This window comes from Rhinoraja longicauda, chromosome 36, assembly GCF_053455715.1.
Source record: "Rhinoraja longicauda isolate Sanriku21f chromosome 36, sRhiLon1.1, whole genome shotgun sequence".
Lineage (NCBI taxonomy): Eukaryota > Metazoa > Chordata > Chondrichthyes > Rajiformes > Arhynchobatidae > Rhinoraja > Rhinoraja longicauda.
The window spans coordinates 1,736,689-1,757,180 of record NC_135988.1 but is presented as its reverse complement, the minus strand read 5'-3'; the positions used below and the strand labels follow the sequence as shown (position 1 = coordinate 1,757,180).

Genomic DNA, 20,492 nt, shown 5'->3' with positions numbered 1-20,492 from the left:
GGACAGTGCCAGAGGGACAATGCCAGAGAGAGTGACAGTGCCAGAGAGAGGGACAGTGCCAGAGAGAGGGACAGTGCCAGAGGGAGTAACAGTGCCAGAGAGAGGGACAGTGCCAGAGGGACAATGCCAGAGAGAGGGACAGTGCCAGAGAGAGGGACAGTGCCAGAGAGAGGGACAGTGCCAGAGAGAGGGACAGTGCCAGTGAGCCAAGGCAAGTAACCCTTGCATTCCCACTCTTCCCATCCCTCCCCTTTCCCAGTTCTCCCACCAGTCTGACTGTCCCTGATTACATTTTATCTTTGCTTGCTTTGTTGTTACCTCTCCTAATGATCTATTCTACATATCCCTTAATCTCCACCCCCTTTGATGTCTTGTTCTCACACCTTACACTTCCTTATCTCTGTGTCTCCCCCTCCCCTGACTCTGTCTGAAGAAGGGTCTCGGCCGGAAATGTCACGCATTGCTTCTCTCCAGAGATGCTGCCTGTCCCGCTGAGTTACTCCAGCACTTTGTGTCTGTCTTGGATGTAAACCAGCATCTGCAGTTCCTTCCCACACAACAAGAGTGCCAGCACATATCCCTGAGGGGCACTTGTCCCCTGAATGTGATCACAAGATGTGGTCTTACTGGAGACACGCCAGACTGCAGCAGGGAAACAGAGTGCTGGAGGAACCCAGCCAGTCAGGCAGCATCTGTGGAGGGAGGTGGACCAACGATGTCTGTCCAGTCCCCTCCACAGAGGCTGCCTGACCCACTGAGTTCTTCCTGCACTTTATTTTTTCTGCTACTCTTAGTGTTTGCGGTATACACGAATGCCTTGGATGTTCAAGTAAGAGGTTTGATCAGTAAACGGTATGACAATTTTCTTTCTTCTGAGATGCGGCCTGTCCCGCTGAGTTACTCCAGCACTTTGTGTCAATCTTTGGTGTAAACCAGCATCTGCAGTTCCTTCCTACACATGTTGTCAGCTCCACTGTGAAATCTCCTCAAGGTATGCCAAGGTCCAGTCTATTCCCCGAACCCCCCTCTCCCCACCTCTACTTTCAGTCTGAAGAAGGATTCCGACCCAAAACGTCACCATTCCTTTTCCCCAGAGATGCTGCCTGACCCGCTGAGTTACCACAGCACTCTGTGTCTATCTGTGGCATACACTAGCATTGGCAGTTCCTTCCTACACACGATGAGTACGTTTGCAGGTGACACAATATTGTGGGGGGTGAGGGGCTGGTCTCAGTGCCTCCATTGGCCAGTTGGCAAGTTGGGCAGAGCAATGGCAGATGCAACTTGATTCTGATCAGTGCAAAGTGACGCATATTGAAAGGTCAGATTGGGACTTAGGGAGTATTAGAGAGGAACACAGGGATTGTTGTACATCTGCAGGTCCCTAAGGGTGGCAGGGCAGGTGGACAGGGTGGCACAGAGGGCAAGGCGGGCGTTAGTCTCTGTTAGCTGGGCCACAGAATGTAAGGGCAGGGAAGATATGGGGCATCTTTATCAAACATTGATGAGACCACATCTGGATTGGAACTGCCCCTCTCACTCCCACACTGACCTCTCTGTCCTGGGCCTCCTCCATTGCCAGATTGAGGCCCAGCGCAAACTGGAGGAACAGCACCTCATATTCTGCTTGGGCAGCTTACACCCCAGCGGTATGAACACTGATTTCTCTAACTTCAAGTAACCCTTGCATCCCCTCTCTCTCCGTCCCTCCCCCACCCACGTTGTTGGACTAGTTTCACTATTGTCCTGCTAAGTTACAGTTTGTATTACTCGTTATCACCTACCCCACAGCCAACAATAGACCATTGTGAGCTCTGCCTTTGCTTGATCATCATTGCTGGCTTTGATCTGTCATTTTGCACATCTTTCATTCATTTGTTCTATGAACCTTTTCATATCTCTCAGTTCCCTCTCCCCTGACACTCCGTCTGTAGAAAGGTCTCAACCCGAAACGTCACCTATTCCTTCTCTCCAGAGATTGGGGGAGTCCAGAACCAGGGGCCACAGTCTAAGAATAAAGGGGAGGCCATTTAAAACTGAGGTGAAAAGAATTTTTTTCACCCAGAGAGTTGTGAATTTGTGGAATTTTCTGCCACAGAGGGCAGTGGAGGCCAATTCACTGGATGGATTTAAAAGAGAGTTAAAAGAGCGGAATCAAGGGATATGGGGAGAAGGCAGGCACGGGTTACTGATTGTGGATGATCAGCCATGATCGCAATGAATGGCGGTGCTGGCTCGAAGGGCTAATTGGCCTCCTCCTGCACCTATTTTCTATGTTTCTATGCTGCCTGGCCCGCTGAGTTACTCCGGCTTTTTGTTTGTGTCTCTGGAATGTTGTCTGGTGGTTTGTGGTACGGATGGAATGGGATGTCTCAGGAGAGGGTGAAGGGGAGATCCAGTGGGACTGCCTGGGATGGCGGGCTTCAGTAGCGAGGAGAGACTGGGCTTGTTTTCCCTGGTCCAGGGAAGGTTGAGGGGGTACGTGATGGACGTGTACAAAACTATCAAGGGGATAGAGAGAACAAAGAAACCCTTAGCCCACGAGCAGGGGTGTCCAGAACTGGAGGGGAAAGGGTTAAGGTAAGGAGTAAGAGGTTTGCAGAGACCAGGAAGAATGTTTCTCCCCGCCAGGGGTCCGTTGAAGTCTGGAACACACTGCCTGAGGGGGTGGTCACAAGGTCAACTGTGATAGGAACATAATTAGGCCATTCGGCCCATCAAGTCTACACCATTCAATCATGGCTGATCTATCTCTCCCCCCAACCCCTTTCTCCTGCCTTCTCTCCATCACCCCTACCACCTGTACTAATCAAGAATCTATCTATCTCTGCCTTAAATATATCCATTGACTTGGCCTCCACAGCCTTCTGTGGCAAAGAATTCCACAGATTCACCACCCTCTGACTAAAGAAATTCCTCATCTCCTTCCTAAAGGAACGTCCTTTAATTCTGAGGCTGTGCCCTCTGGCCCTAGACTCTCCCACTAGTGGAAACATCATATCATATCATATCATATCATATCATATCATATCATATATATACAGCCGGAAACAGGCCTTTTCGGCCCTCCAAGTCCGTGCCGCCCAGTGATCCCCGTACATTAACACTATCCTACACCCACTAGGGACAATTTTTACATTTACCCAGCCAATTAACCTACATACCTGTACGTCTTTGGAGTGTGGGAGGAAACCGAAGATCTCGGAGAAAACCCACGCAGGTCACGGGGAGAACGTACAAACTCCTTACAGTGCAGCACCCGTAGTCAGGATCGAACCTGAGTCTCCGGCGCTGCATTCGCTGTAAAGCAGCAACTCTACCGCTGCGCTACCACATCCACTCTATCCAGGCCGCTCACTGTTTGGTATGTTTCTATGGGGTCCCCCCTCATTCTTCTAAACTCCAGTGAGTACAGGCTAGTGCGGACACACGCTGTGGTGGACACAGAGACTCCCACCACACGGAAGAGGCAAGCAGGTGAGCATAGCATAGCAATGGATGGCACGGTGGGCAGAATGGACAGTGTGGGCCGAAGGGCCTGTTCCTCTGCTATGGGACTCTATGCTCATTCTTCCAGGTATTCCTAAGAACCTGATTAAACAGATTTTCTTCACACAAAAGTAGATTGTCTTTGGCACGGTGGCGCAGGAGACGAGTCAGTGCCTCCCAGCGCAAGAGACCCCAGTTGGATCCCGACTACGGGTGCTGCCTGTGTGGATTTGTAGCTTCTCCCTGTGACTGCGTGGGTTTCCCCCTGGGTGCTCGGGCTTCCTCCCACATCCCAAAGACGTGCGGGTTTGTAGACTAATTGGCTTCTATAAATTGCCCCTGGGGTGGTAAGGAGTGGATGAGAAATTGGGATAACATAGAACTAGTGAGACCGGGTCAACATTGGTCAGCGTGGACTTGGTGGGCCGAAGGGCCTGTTTCCAAGCTGTGTTCCCAAACCAAACTGAAACCAAAGCCATGTTGTGTTTGCCGTGATATTTTTCCAAACCCTGCCGTGACATCTTCCACGGTAAAGTCTAAACTTTCCCCATTGACCTGTCGTTGTGTGCTTCTGTTGCTGGGAACATCCATGCTCACTTGCTGGAGCCCAGAGTAGGGGTTGCCAACTTCCTCACTCCCAAATACGGGACAAGGTGACGTCACCGCCCCGCGCCCCACGTGACCTCACCCAGCCAGCGGCCACGTGCTCCCGCTCCACCAATGGCAGCCGCTCGGGCCGGGAGGCGGGTTGGCTCAGGGAACAGTGTAGGCTAATGGAGTGTGTTCACCTAACAGAGGTTGCCTAGCAACCCACCTCCCTGTCCACGGGCCGACAGCCGGCCGCGGGCCTAATACGGGACAAACCAATTTAGCCCAAAATACGGGACGTCCCGGCTAATACGGGACAGTTGGCAACCCTAGCCCACAGTGACATCACTAAGAGCTCCAGCACTTTGCCCCAGGGACTGGAATTTCCCTGAGTTCCTCCTCACTGTCCACTTCCATATTTGGAGCTGTTTCTGCATCCTGTGTGAATGATGTAAGTACCCATATAATTGGTCTGCAGTCTCCAGTCTCCACTATTTCGTGGAATTGTACAGCACTGGGACAGGGGAGGTTGGACAAGGGAGGATTGTTTTATCTGGAGCATCGGAAGCTGCTGGGAAATACTTCTACTTCTAACAGAAGTATTATAAAGCTATGGGAAGCACAGATAGTCTAGCCAGACAGAACCTTTTCCCCATAGGGTAGAAATGTTCAAAGACTAGAGGGTATAACGTTAGAGGCAGGAAACATGTTCCCAATGTTGGGGGAGTCCAGAACCAGGGGCCACAGTTTGAGAATAAGGGGTAGGCCATTTAGAACGGAAATGAGGAAAAACTTTTTCACTCAGAGAGTTGTAAATCTGTAGAATTCTCTGCCTCAGAAGGCAGTGGAGGCCAATTCTCTGGAATGCTTTCAAGAGAGAGCTAGATAGAGCTCTTCATAATAGCAGAGTCAGGGGGTATGGGGAGAGGGCAGGAACGGGGTACTGATTGAGAGTGATCAGCCATGATCACATTGAATGGCGATGCTGGCTCAAACGGCCGAATGGCCTACTCCTGCACCTATTATCCATTGTCTGTTGTCTATTAATGTGAGGGGGAATTTTTTTTTTTTAAATGTCCGGGGCAATCTTTTTTATACATGGAGTGCTGGGTGCCTGGGGTGCTGGTGAAACAGATACCACAGGCGTGTTTAAAAGGCTTTTAGATAGGCATGTGGATATGCTGGGAACGGAAGGATATGGTTCATCGAGATTACAGTATTATTTAGATTTATCAGATCATTTAGATTCGAGGAGAGAAGTTGGGAGGTCATGTTGCAGTTGTATAAGACGTTGGTGAGACCACATTTAGAATATTGTGTTCAGTTCTGGGCACCATGTTATAGGAAAGATATTGTCAAGCTTGAAAGGGTACAGAGAAGATTTACGAGGATGTTGCCAGGACTAGAGGGTGTGAGCTATAGGGAGAGGTTGAGTAGGCTGGGTCTCTATTCCATGGAGCACAGGAGGATGAGGGGAGATCTTATAGAGGTATATAAAATCATGAGAGGAGTAAATTGGGTAGATACACAGTCTTTTACCCAGAGTAGGGAATCGAGGACCAGAGGAGCCATACTGTACCGTTCTATCCAAGTGCATGGGATTCTGGCTGGAGGTCCGTGACCAGTGGAGTTCCACTGGGACCTCTGTGCTGGGACCCCTGATGCTGGGACCTCTGTGCTGGGACCTCTGCGCTGGGACCTCTGCGCTGGGACCTCTGCGCTGGGACCTCTGCGCTGGGACCTCTGCGCTGGGACCTCTGCGCTGGGACCTCTGTGCTAGGACCTCTCCTGTTTAAAGAGGACCGTGCTTCCAGTCCTTTCGCCTCCATGTCGGCCTATTGCACGCTCTTACCACCCAATCTCCCCCTCCCTCCCCTGCTCCCTGACTGCATCTTAGCATCGGTTCACTTTGAACCCCTTCCACAGTTTGATCAAAGTCGCCTGATGGGAATTCCTGAGCTGAGCTTCCCTCTGGAGACAGACACAAAGTGCTGGAGTAACTCAGCGGGTCAGGCAGCACCTCTGGGGAGAAGGAGTGGGCGGCGTTTCGGGTTGAGACCCTTCTTCAGACTGGCCCTGTGAAGGTGCTGCCTGACCGGTTGGACATCAGATGAGGATTCTCACCTGTGGTGGGAGTGGTGCATTCCTGAGGCTGCAGCGTGGACTTACCTGGATATCTGCAGAGGCAAGAGAAGAGCGAGAATGACCAGTGGTGCCAAACATCCCGGCCGTTTACCCCCTAACCCCAACCTTGCCCATAAACCGTCCCCTCAACGTAGATCAGGGGGGGCAACGTAGATCAGGCACGCGGCAGGAAACGCCCTGTACTCCATCTAGCCATGAGTGGGATGAAATGTCCCAGAGGTCAGCTTTGTAACTGGACAACTTGCTGGTAATTTTAGTCTAGTGTAGTTTAGTGACGCAGCCCACCGTATCCACGCCACCAGCCATCACCCGCTCACACTGGTTCCACCTTATCCCACCTTGTCTTCCACTCCCTGCACACTAGGGACAATCAGCCCACATACCCGCGTGTCCCTGTGGGACGTGGGAGGAAACCAGAGCGCCTGGAGCAAACCCACATGGTCACAGTGAGAACGTGCAAACTCCACACAAACAGCACCTCAGGTCGGTAGTTTGTCCTGCCGTTATTTTGCCAAAAGATGACTTGATGACAACACAAACCAAATGGAAAGAAATGGAAGCAATTGTTTCTCCATAAAGTAGATGTTCTACAACATGAAGAAACTGTTACAACTGTTTCGTTTCGTTGGGTTGCTGCTGTCTAAATTACTTAAATTATTGCATCGTATGGGAGGCGCATTCCCAATCTCGTTGTACTCCTGGGTACAATGACAATAAAGATATATTGTATTGTATTGTATTGTATTGTTCTGACCCAAAACGTCACCCACTCCTTCTCTCCACAGATGCTGCCTGACCCGCTGAGTTACTCCAGCACTCTGTGAAACGTCACCTATCCATGTTCTCCACAGATGCTGCCTGACCCGCTGAGTTACTCCAGCACTTTGTGAAACGTCACCTATCCATGTTCTCCACAGATGCTGCCTGACCCGCTGAGTTACTCCAGCACTTTGTGAAACGTCACCTATCCATGTTCTCCACAGATGCTGCCTGACCCGCTGAGTTACTCCAGCTGTTTGTGTCTACCCTCATTGTGAGACATGGACACCCTTTGACTTGCCCTTGTCCCTCTGCCAGGCCAGGGGCGGGTTAATGTCTGACCCTCTCCAGAGCGGGGCAGGTTTCCATGTCAGTGGGGATAACCCAGGTTGAAAAGCCGTCTGCCTCTGTGGCAAAGATCAGGGGCAGCTGCTCTGGCTGGGGAACCAGAGCCGAACAGAATCAATTCACTGGCCAAGTGTGTGCACATGCAAGGAATGAGACTTGGTGCTCAGCTCGCACATGGTAGCAACACAATACACTGCACACAATCTTCAAAAACATTATGACTTTAAAACGCAAAAATAAAGTGCAAGAGTAAAAAGGGGCAGCTTTGCTAAATATTGCACATGTGTACGGAACAAGCTGCCAGAGGAGGTAGTTGAGGCTCGGACTATCCCAACATTTAAGACAGGTACATGGATAGGACAGGTTTGGAGGGATATGGACCAAGCGCAGGCAGGTGGGACTAGTGTAGCTGGGGCATGTTGGCCGGTGTGGGCAAGTTGGGCCGAAGGGCCTGTTTCCACACTGTATCACTCTATGACTCTAGTGTAGCTGGGGCATGTTGGCCGTTGTGGGCAAGTTGGGCCGAAGGGCCTGTTTCCACACTGTATCACTCTGCGACTCTATTAGATTCATGTAACCATGTTCGGCCTTGATGCTGTGGACTGGAGCCGGTCCCTGTGATGAAGATAGACACTGGAGTGCTGGAGTAACTCAGCAGGACAAGCAGTATCGCTGGAGAGAAGGAATGGGTGACGTTTCGGGTCGAGACCCTTCTTCCCGGTGCAGTACCGTTCTATCCAAGTGCATGGGATTCTGGCTGGAGGTCCGTGATTAGTGGAGTTCCACAGGGACCTCTGTGCTGGGACCTCTGTGCTGGGACCTCTGTGCTGGGACCTCTGCGCTGGGACCTCTGCGCTGGGACCTCTGCGCTGGGACCTCTGCGCTGGGACCCCTGATGCTGGGACCTCTGTGCTGGGACCTCTGCGCTGGGACCTCTGCGCTGGGACCTCTGCGCTGGGACCTCTGCGCTGGGACCTCTGTGCTGGGACCTCTGTTGCTGGGACCTCTGATGCTGGGACCTCTGTGCTGGGACCTCTGTGCTGGGACCTCTGCGCTGGGACCTCTGTGTTGGGACCTCTTCTGTTTAGGACCGCGCTTCCAGTCCTCCCGCCTCCATGTGGGTCCATTGCCTGCTGCCCGTGCAGTTGGAGAGTTCATAAGGTCATAAGTGATAGAAGTAGAATTAGGCCATTCAGCCCATCAAGTCTACTCCGCCATTCAATCAAGGCTGATCTATCTCTCCCTCCTAACCCCATTCTCCTGCCTGTGTAAGAAAATAACTGCAGATGCTGGTACAGATCGAAGGTATTTATTCACAAAATGCCGGAGTAACTCACCAGGTCAGGCAGCATCTCAGGAAAGAAGGAATGGGTGACGTTTTGGGTCGAGACCCTTCTTCAAACTGATTCTCCTGTCTTGTTCCCATAACCTCTGACACCCGTACTATTCAAGAATCTATCTGTCTCTGCCTTTAAAAGATCCACTGCTGAGTGTTGGGCTCACAGACCAGCATGCAGTGCTGTAGTGTGGCAGTTACGTACAGCTCGTGGGAAGAGGCTGCTTTTGTGTCTGGATCTGGAATCAGACGCGATGCTGAGAAATAGGGAGGGAGGACCATCGCCTTTCACAGTACTGTGTGCAATTTTGGTCTAATTTGAGGAAGGACATTCTTGCTATTGAGGGAGTGCAGCGTAGGTTCACCAGGTTAATTCCCAGGATGGCGGGACTGACAAATGATGAAAGAATGGATCAACTGGGCTTGTATTCACTGGAATTTAGAAGGATGAGAGGAGATCGTGTAGAAATATATAAAATTCTTAAAGGATTGGACAGACTAGATGCAGAAAAAATGTTCCCAATGTTGGGGGAGTCCTGAACCAGGGGCCACACAGTTTAAGAATAAGGGGTAGGCCATTTAGGACTGAGATGAGGAAAAACCTTTTCACCCAGAGAGTTGTGAATCTGTGGAATTCTCTGTCACAGAAGGCAGTGGAGGCCAATTCACTGGATGTTTTCAAGAGAAGATTTAGCTCTTAGGGCTAAATGAATCAAGGGATATAGGGAGAAAGCAGGAACGGGGTACTGATTTTGGATGATCAGCCATGATCATATTGAACGGTGGTGCTGGCTTGATGGGCCGAATGGCCTACTCCTGCACCTATTTTCTAATTCCCAGCATTGTCAGTAGCCATGTTCTCACAAGGAACTGCTGATGCTGGTTAACAAAACATGAGACAAAGTGCTGGAGGAACTCAGTGGGTCAGGCAGCATCTGTGGAGAACATGGATAGGTGATGTTTCACAGAGTGCTGGAGTAACTCAGCGGGTCAGGCAGCATCTGCGGAGAACATGGATAGGTGACGTTTCCAGTCGGGACCAAAAGGTTCTGTTTCCTTTATCATCGTCACTTTTTTGCATATCTTTCATGAATTTGTTCTATATATCTCTAGAGATCTAGAACAAATGCATGAAAGATCACCGTCTATATCTCATGGTTCCCTTTCCCCTGACTCTCAGTCTGAAGAATGGTCTCGACCCGAAACGTCCCCCATTCCTTCTCTCCAGAGATGCTGCCTGTCCCGCTGAGTTTCTCCAGCATTTTGTATCTATCTTAGGTTCTGAAGAATCGTCCATGTAACAAAAAGGAACTGCAGATGCTGGTTTATACTAAAGATAGATGAAACATGCTGGAGTAACTCAGCGGGTCAGGCAGTCCCTCGGGAAAAATGGACAGGTGACGTTTGAGGTTGGGACCCTTCTTCAGACTCTGGGTGGAGGGGAGGGGGCAGAGGGGTGGGGGCGTAGAACCACAGATGATATTGCAAGTGCAATTGAGAGGCTTCCTGATAGGCACATGGATATGCAGGGAATGGAGTGATATGGATAACAAGCTGGCAGATATGTTGGTCTTTGCATCATGTTTAGCACAGGCATTGTGGGCTGAAGGGCCTGTCGTCTGCTGTACCGTTCTGTGTTTAGTTTAGTTTTAGTTTAGAGATACAGCACGGAAACAGGCCCTTCGGCCCATCGAGTCCACACCGACCAGCGATCCCCGCACATTAACACAATCCTACACCCACTAGGGACAATTTTTACATTTACATCAAGCCAATTAACCTACAAACCTGCACGTCTTTGGAATGTGGGAGGAAACCGAAGATCTCGGAGAAAACCCACGCAGGTCACGAGGAGAACGTACAAACTCCGTACAGTGCAGCACCCGTAGTCGGGATCGGACCTGGGTCTCTGGCGCTGTAAGGCAGTAACTCTACCGCTGCGCCACCGTGCCACCCTAAATGAGTTAACTATTGATTTCCGAAGTTCTTTAAACTGGAGCCGGCTTGTTTTTAACTTGCATTGTTGCTGTGTTATATAAGAAAGATGAGAGGAGCAAACAGGGAAGAATCTGACAGTCAGTGCAGCTTTGTGGTGGGGAGATAAGGTAATGGCTGGAAGGGCATGTCTGCCAATGTTAATTACATGAACATTACAGACTGCTGATGAGGTCTGTGATATAAACGTCAAACCACACACAACTCACGGCAAAATACCACAGCCACAACTCACGGCAAAATACCACAGCCACAACTCACGGCAAAATACCACAGCCACAACTCAAGACAAACTGATCTGCTTAGAAAATCAGCTAGACATCAAATGGATATTGAGGATAATTGGAAAAAACCCCAATTTGCCGGAAACTTCAAGCGATGCCTCGTAAATATTCATAATTTAATCATTATTAAAGTTATTAATACTTTAATAACTTAAAGCATTTGCAATTCTTTCACTGTACAATGTGTATCCACTCAGTGTAGATATCTTCACTGCCAATGATTTTAATTAAAGTCAACTTCCTTTTGTGCAACATAAATTGAAAAGTGACAGGAGCAGAATTAGGCCATTCGGCCCATCAAGTCTACTCCTCCATTCAATCATGGCTGATCTATCTCTCCCTCTTAACCCCATTCTCCTGCCTTCTCCCAATAACCCCTGACACCCGTACTAATCAAGAATCTATCCAACTGTCTTGAAAACCACTGACTTGGCCTCCACAGCAAAGAATTCCACAGATTCACCACCCTCTGACTAAGTAAATTCCTCCTCATCTCCATCCTGAAGGAACGTCCTTTAATTCTGAGGCTGTGCCCTCTAGTCCTAGACTCTCCCACCAGTGGAAACATCCTCTCCACATCCACTCTATCCAAGCCTATCACTCGTCCCCCTCATCCTTCTAAACTCCTGCCACTACAAGCCCAGTGCCATCAAACTCCCATCATATGCTCACCAACTCATTCCTGGGATCATCCTTGTAAACCTCCTTTCAACCCTCTCCAGAGCCAACACATCTTTCCTCAGATATCCTTGCTCTACTGCCTCGCAGCGCCAGAGACCCGTTTCCATCCAGACCTCGGGTGCTGTCTGCGTGGAGTTTGCACGATCTCCTTGTGACCGCATGCGTTTCCTCCGGGTGCTCCGGTTTCCTCCCACATCCCACAAAGACGTGCGGATGTATTGGGCCGCTGTAAGTTCCCCCCAGTGTGTAGAGAGTGGATGAGAACGTGGGATAACATAGAACTAGTGTGAACGGGTGATGGAGGGCTGGCGTAGGCCCGGTGGGCTGAAGGGCCTGTTTCCCTACTGTGTCGTTCAATCAATAAATGAAACTTTCATGCAAAAGATCAAGCCAATCTGTCAGTAAAGTTCTCCTGAAACAAGGACACAAGTGCTGGAGTAACTCAGCGGGTCGGGCAGCATCTGTGGAGAACATGGATAGGTGACGTTTCACAGAGTGCTGGAGTAACTCAGCGGGTCAGGCAGCATCTGTGGAGAATATGGATAGGTGACGTTTCACAGAGTGCTGGAGTAACTCAGCGGGTCAGGCAGCATCTGTGGAGAACATGGATAGGTGACGTTTCGGGTCGTGACCCTTGGGCAGGCTGTCTGACCTGCTGAGTTAGCCAGCATCTGCTGTTCCTTGTTTCTACAGTCATGTTCTGCTAACTGGGGTCAGTAATGGCAGCGGGCACAAAACAACTTCATAAGTTATAGGAGCAGAATTAGGCCATTCAACCCATCAGGTCCACTCTACCATTTGACAATGGCTGATCTATCTCTCCCTCTCAGTCCCATTCTCCTGCCTTCTCCTCATAACCCCTGACACCCGTACCGATCAAGAATCTCGTATGTTGCAAAACATACCCGGCTAATAAAGTATGATTGTGAATTGTGAATCTAACAATCTCTGCTTTTAAAATATCTTGTTAGAATAGTGTCGGACACAGTGAGCTGAAAGGCCTGTACTGTACTGTATCTCTAAAGTCTAACTCAGACTTATGTTTGTAAGCCAGCTTACAAAATGTTATAGGAAAGATGTTGTCAAGCTGGAAAGGGTACAGAGACGATTTACGAGGATGTTGCCAGGACTAGAGGGTGTGAGCTATAGGGAGAGATTGAGTAGGCTGGGACTCTATTCCTTGGAGTGCAGGAGGATGAGGAGGTGTACAAAATCATGAGAGGAATAGATCGGGTAGATGCACAGTCTCTTGCCCAGAGTAGGGGAATCGAGGACCAGAGGACATAGGTTCAAGGTGAAGAGGAAAAGATTTAATAGGAATCTGAGGGGTAACTTTTTCACACAGAGGGTGGTGGGTGTATGGAACAAGCTGCCAGAGGAGGTAGTTGAGGCTGGGACTATCCCAACATTTAAGAAACAGTTGGACATGTGCATGGATAGGACAGGTTTGGAGGGATATGGACCAAATGCGGGCAGGTAGGACTAGTGTAGCTGGAACATGTGGGCTGGTGTGGGTAAGTTGGGGTGAGGAGCCTGCTTCCACACTGTATCACTGTGACAGCCTCCAGTGCCGTCAGTGGCAATGAATTCCACAGATTCCAGCTGGAAAGCAAGCTGGGAGCAGGGGAGTCTGGGAGGGAAACATTCATAGGAACACAGGAACTTAAGAATAGGTGCAGGTGGAGGCCATTCGGCCCTTCAAGCCAGCACCGCCATTCAATATGATCATGGCTGATCATCCACAATCAGTGCCCTGTTCCTGCTTCCTCACGTCCCTTGATTCCGTCCCCCCCAAGCACCATAGTCCCATGGCTGCCACCCTGTGCCTGTTGCTGAGTGAGTGAGTGACAGGCTTGGTGGTGTGGAGTACCCTGCCCTGTGGAGGCACTCTGCAAGCTCTGCACGACAACACGCTCTACACGTAACACTCTACATCCTCTACACGTGACTCTACACTCTATGTGCTCTATGCTCTACTCTCTACACTCTACATCTCTACTCTCTACTCTCAACATCTCTACTCTCTACACTACGCTCTACGCTCTACGCTCTACGCTCTACGCTCTACGCTCTACTCTCTACGCTCTACTCTCTACGCTCTACGCTCTATTCTCTACTCTCTACGCTCTACTCTCTACGCTCTACGCTCTACTCTCTACGCTCTACGCTCTATTCTCTACTCTCTACGCTCTACGCTCTACTCTCTACGCTCTACGCTCTACTCTCTACACTCTACACTCTACTCTCTACACTCTACTCTCTACACTCTACACTCTACACTCTATGCTGTACACTCTACATCTCTACTCTCTAAATCTCTATGCTGTACACTCTACTCTACATCTCTACTCTCTACATCTCTACTCTCTACGCTCTACTCTCTACGCTCTACTCTCTACGCTCTACGCTCTACTCTCTACGCTCTACGCTCTACTCTCTACGCTCTACGCTCTACGCTCTACTCTCTACGCTCTACGCTCTACTCTCTACGCTCTACGCTCTACTCTCTACGCTCTACGCTCTACTCTCTACGCTCTACTCTCTACGCTCTACGCTCTACTCTCTACGCTCTACTCTCTACTCTCTACGCTCTACTCTCTACACTCTACACTCTACACTCTATACTCTACTCTCTACACTCTACACTCTACACTCTACACTCTACACTCTACTCTCTACACTCTACACTCTACACTCTATGCTGTACACTCTACACTCTATGCTGTACACTCTACATCTCTACTCTCTACACTCTATGCTGTACACTCTACTCTACATCTCTACTCTCTACGCTATACTCTCTACACTCCACACTGCACTCTACACTCTACACCTCTGCACTCTACTCCCTATTCTCCACACGTTGGCGATGGGACTTACCTGTCGCGCTCCTCTGGTGCTGTTGGTGAGGGGTGGCAAAGTCAGCCGACTGCAGCTAGGAGTAAAGAACAGCAGTGAGTGACCATCACCCTGCAGTAATGCACCACGTCATGCAGCACCAGTGAGTGACCATCACCCTGCAGTAATGCACCACGTCATGCAGCAGTGAGTGACCATCACCCTGCAGTAATGCACCACGTCACGCAGCACCAATGAGTGACCATCACCCTGCAGTAATGCACCACGTCACGCAGCAGTGAGTGACCATCACCCTGCAGTAATGCACCACGTCACGCAGCACCAGTGAGTGACCATCACCCTGCAGTAATGCACCACGTCATGCAGCACCAATGAGTGACCATCACCCTGCAGTAATGCACCACGTCACGCAGCACCAATGAGTGACCATCACCCTGCAGTAATGCACCACGTCACGCAGCACCAATGAGTGACCATCACCCTGCAGTAATGCACCGCGTCATGCAGCAGTGAGTGACCATAATGCACCGCGTCATGCAGCAGTGAGTGACCATAATGCACCACGTCATTCAGCAGCACTCTGCATTGGGGCACTTCCAACAGGGGCGGCACGGTGGTGCAGCAGTAGAGCTGCTGCCTTACTCCACCAGCGCCCCGGGTTCGATCCTGACCACGGGTGCTGTCTGTATGGAGTTTGCAAGTTCTCCCTGTGACCGCGTGGGTTTTCTCCGGGTGCTACAGTTTGCCATTAGACAAACCGCACTTGCGCAGCGGTAGAGTTGCTGCTTTACAGCGAATGCAGCGCCGGAGACTCAGGTTCGATCCTGACTACGGGCGCTGCACTGTAAGGAGTTTGTACGTTCTCCCCGTGACCTGCGTGGGTTTTCTCCGAGATCTTCGGTTTCCTCCCACACTCCAAAGACGTACAGGTATGTAGGTTAATTGGCTGGGTAAATGTAAAAATTGTCCCTAGTGGGTGTAGGATAGTGTTAATGTGCGGGGATCGCTGGGCGGCACGGACTTGGAGGGCCGAAAAGGCCTGTTTCCGGCTGTATATATATGATATGATATGATTCACGCTTAAGATAGACACAAAGTGCTGGAGTATGTTAGCGGGTCAGGCAGCATCTCTGAAGAGAAGGAGTAGGTGACGTTTCGGGTCGAGACCCTTCTTCAGCTTGTAGTGCTTGGTTTTGGTGATAAAACATTGTAAATTGTCCCTAGTGTGTAGGATAGTGCTCCTGTATGGGTTGATCGCTGGTCGGCATTGGCTCGGTGGGCTGAAAGGGCCTGTTTCCATGCTGTATCTCCAGTCTAACTACCGAGACCTCTCAGTGCGTTCCACAGGAGGGAGTTCAGCATGAATCTGACATTGACGCCTGTGAAATATTCAACACAGTGAAGCAACTGCTTCTTCGGGCAGGAAGGGTTGAAGGAAGAGAGGCAGAGAGACTGGGAGGGGAAACACAAGGAACGGCAGATGCTGGGATCTTGAACAAATCACATTGTCCTGGAGTTACTCATGTGGTCAGGCAGCATCTGTGGAGGACTGAGACAGGTGATGTTGTGGGTCAGGGCCTTTCCATTCCAGAGCTCAACAACAGCTGAATGGTGTCGTGATTAAACCTGGAGACTATCAGGAGAAGCAGAGTTTCCAGAGGTCTCCTGGGCAGAGAGCGGCTGCACGAGGGCAGGAGAAGATGGAGTCACAGAGCACAGAAACAGGCCCTTCGGCCCTACACCACCATGCCAACTCATCTTAGTCCCATCCAAGCCAGTCCTATTTGCCTGCACTTGGCCCATATCCCTCAAAACCTTTCCTGTCCATGTACCTTTCCAAGTGTCTTTTAAAATGCTGTCCTAGTACTTGTCTCGACTACCTCCTCTGGCAGCTCGTTCCACTCACCCACCATCCTCTGAGTGAAAACGTTGCCCCTCAGGTTCCTATTAAATCTTGCCCCTCTCACCTTAAACCCATGTCCTCTGGTTCTTGAAGCCCTTACTCTGGGTAGAAGGTTTTGTGTATTGGTGATCTGAGCACATGGTGAATGTCAGGCCCAGGCCTGGTGTCAGTGGCAGTGGCTGGACGTGGGTCAGCACAGTGATGTGGACTGAGTTAGTGCGGTGAGGCTGAGAGGAGGGTTGGCTTGGACAGCTGTGAAACTATCGCCAGGATCTGGGAAAGGTGCGGGAGGAGTATTCCATAGAAATAATCCACCTTAGTCCCGGGGCGGGGTGGCACGGTGGCACAGCGGCACAGCGGTAGAGTTGCTGCCTCACAGCGCTCTCAGCGCCAGAGACCCGGGTTCCATCCCGACTACGGGTGCTGTCAGTACGGAGTTTGTACGTTCTCCCTGTGACCACGTGGGTTTTTTCGGGGTGCTCCGGTTTCCTCCCACACTCCAAAGATAGGTCATAGTGTCATACAGTGTGGGTCAGGACTCTACTTCAGAAATTTTGCATCGGGACCTTGTCTGTAGAAGGGTCCTGACCCAAAACGTTGTCTGTCCATCCCCTCCACAGATGCTGCCTGACCCACAGAGTTACTCCAGCACTTTGCCGTTGGCTGAAGATTCCAGCATCTGCAGTTTCTTTGTCTCCACCACAAAGACATGATTTGCTTCAAGACCTGCCCAGCCCCACACCCTGGAGCACTGGTACGGAGTGCACCAGCCTGCACACTTCCACCAATGTCAGATCAGCTTCAGTTACACAGTGAATGGCACCTCAACATTGCTTCCCTTCAGCCAAAGGTGGGCCTCAGCGGTGGTGGTGGTGGGGGGGGGGCTCGGCAACAGTGGGAGCCTCGGCAACAGTGGGGGCCTCGATAGTGGTGGGGCCTCGGCAACAGTGGGGGCCTCGATAGTGGCGGGGCCTCGGCAACAGTGGGGGCCTCGATAGTGGTGGGGCCTCGGCAACAGTGGGGGCCTCGATAGTGGTGGGGCCTCGGCAACAGTGGGAGTCTCGGCAACAGTGGGAGCCTCAGCAACAGTGGGGGCCTTGGCAGTGGGGGCCTTGGCGGTGGTGGGGCCTCGGCAACAGTGGGGGTCTCGGCAACAGTGGGGGCCTCGGCAACAGTGGGAGCCTCGGCAACAGTGGGGGCCTCGGCAACAGTGGGAGCCTCGGCAACAGTGGGAGCCTCAGTGGTGGTGGGGCCTCGCGATCGACCCACAATCAGCGGTCAATGGGCTTGAGGGGGGGGTGGGGAAGACAATGGGCACCTGGCGTGGGACTCTAGTTTAGGATCCTCTGCCCAGGGGATAAGCCTGCGTTAGTTAGTTCGTTTGTTTGTTTGTTTGTTTGTTCCGGTGAAGGCGCTGTGCACACGGCAGCCAGCCAACAGTCACTTGACCGTTTCTTTTTTTCACTTTTCATTTCAGGTGTTTGTGCACCATGTTGTGTGTTGTGACTGTCGGCAGACCAATTTCCTCCGGGGATGAATAAAGTTATATCGTATCGTATCATAAAGCAGTTCTAAGCTGACACCAGCTCTGCCACCTCCCACCCCCCGGGTGACGACACGCCTGGCGGGTACATCGCCACTTTACTCACCCTGTGGAGGCCGTTCCTTCCATGGGAGTGCAGGGAGGGGGACTTGGGGGCCGACTCCTGTGGCGCTGCAGAAACACAGACACCAGGGTTAACTCTGTCACATCTCTCGTTCATACAACTGTGCAAACATCACAGGCGACGACTTACAGCATTTATAGCAAGAGGACTGCAATACAAACAGGGGCCTAAAGCGGAGGCTCTATAACGCGCTGGACGGACGGGCCGCATTTGCAGCACTGCGAGCAAGGTTGTGCCCCATATCTGAGGAAGGACGTGCTGGCTCTGGAGAGCAAAGATACTAGAGGAGCAAGATGGACCACTCGTGTTGAAATCGCATATACTGAAGTGTCGTACGCAAAGGAGCATAACGGCCGCCATTTTAGGAGGCAAAGCCCGCCGCTCGTTCTGCCTCTTGCAGTGTAATCAGTGTTGTGGGAGAACAGTGTGTGTGATGATACCATTAAAATGCAGAATATATCTCATCTATCAATTCACAGATCTTTGTTATTTTTATTTTTTAATGTTTCTGCAGGTTTCTACCTACTAAAGTGACATACGACGGTCTTTCAGGTCGAGTGGTCTATCTTGTTCCTCTAGTATCTTTGCTGGAGAGGGCCCAGAGGAGATTTACAAGAATGATCCCAGGAATGAGTGGGTTAACATATGATGAGCGTGTGTGGGCACTGGGCCTGTACTCACTGGAGTTTAGAAGGATGAGGAGGGACCACATTGAAACGTACAGAATAGTGAGCGGCCTGGATAGAGTGGATGTGGAGAGGATGTTTCCACTAGTGGGAGAGTCTAGGACCAGAGGGCACAGCCTCAGAATTAAAGGGCACTCTTTTAGAAAGGAGATGAGGAGGAACTTCTTTAGTCAGAGGGTGGTGAGTCTGTGGAACTCATTGCCACAAGTGCGGTGGAGGCCAAGTCAGTGGGCATTTTTAAGGCAGAGATAGACAAATTCTTGATTAGAACGGGTGTCAAAGGTTATGGGAGAAGGCAGGAGAATGGGATTAGGAGACTTCTACTCTGTGAACATGTGAACCCACAGTCCCAGGGTCAAATCTGCTGCTTCCTGAACAAATCCCCAGCGTCCCGGACAAGCCCCCCCCAGAGTTGCCAACTGTCCCGTATTAGCCGGGACAGCCCGTATTTTGGGCTAAATTAGTTTGGCCCGTACGGGACCGCCCTTGTCCCGTATTAGTGGGGTTGCCAACTTCCTCACTCCCAAAGGGACAAAGGGTGACGTCACCGCCCCGCGCCCCACGTGACCTCACCCAGCCAGCGGCCACGTGCTCCCGCTCCACCAATGGCGGCCGCCCGGGCCGGGAGCACGTGGCCACTGGCTGGGTGAGGTCACGTGGGGCACGGGGCATGACGCCACCCTTTGTCCTGTATTTTGGCAACCCTATCCCCCTCCCCCCCCTTTCCCGGACATCCCCCCCACTCATTGGGCCCACACTCTGTTGGGCAGCGCTCTCTCCGCTAGGCCCACACATGGTGACACACAGCAACACAGCACAGGGTCGGCAGTGAGGTGGAGGCCCGTCTCTTACAGAAGCTGCGTGTGGTTCTGTCCGGGAGCGACCGTGACTTCCTGCCGCGCGGCTTGCAATGCTCCAGCTCCTCCTTCAGGATCAACTTCCCCAATCCCGACTGGATCTGCACACAGAAACAGTGTGGGCACACACACAGTGAGGACACACACACACACACACACACACACACACACACACACACACACACACACACACACAGTGTGGGACATCACAGACACACAGTGAGGACACACACACAGAAACAGTGTGGGCACACACACACACAGTGAGGACACACACACACACACACACACACACACACACACACACAGTGTGGGACATCACAGACACACAGTGAGGGCACACACACAGAAACAGTGTGGGCACACACACACACAGTGAGGACACACACACACACACACACACACAGTGAGAACACACACACACACACACAGTGAGGACACACACACACACACACACACACACACAGTGAGGACACACACACACACACACACACACACAGTGAGGACACACACACACACACACACACAGTGAGGACACACACACACACACACACACACACACACACAGTGAGGACACACACACACACACACACACACACACACACACACACACACACACACACACACACACACAGTGAGGACACACACACACACACACACACACACACACAGTGAGAACACACACACACACACACAGTGTGGGCACACACACACACACACACACACACACACACACACACACACACACACACACACACACACACACACACACACACACACAGTGTGGGACATCACAGACACAGTGAGGACACACACACACACACACACACACACACACACACACACACACACAGTGTGGGACATCACAGACACACAGTGAGGACACACACACACA

General features: G+C 51.2%; 1 protein-coding gene across 6 annotated transcripts in view; it reads right to left on the bottom strand.

The window, feature by feature from the left end:
• Window positions 1-20,492, bottom strand: part of dmtn (dematin actin binding protein) — a 75,947-nt gene that overhangs the window by 12,132 nt on the left and 43,323 nt on the right. For 2 of the 6 annotated variants that reach the window (XM_078428791.1, XM_078428793.1), the window contains exons 7-9: window positions 19,593-19,698; window positions 18,037-18,101; window positions 14,506-14,554 (exon numbers count right to left, since the gene is read on the bottom strand). In XM_078428791.1, the coding sequence (XP_078284917.1) occupies window positions 14,506-14,554; window positions 18,037-18,101; window positions 19,593-19,698 (220 nt within the window). Of the gene's footprint in view, window positions 1-6,201; window positions 6,255-14,505; window positions 14,561-18,036; window positions 18,102-19,592; window positions 19,699-20,492 lie in introns of all 6 variants that reach the window. The other 4 variants (XM_078428789.1, XM_078428792.1, XM_078428788.1 and 1 more) reach the window with 3 other exon arrangements.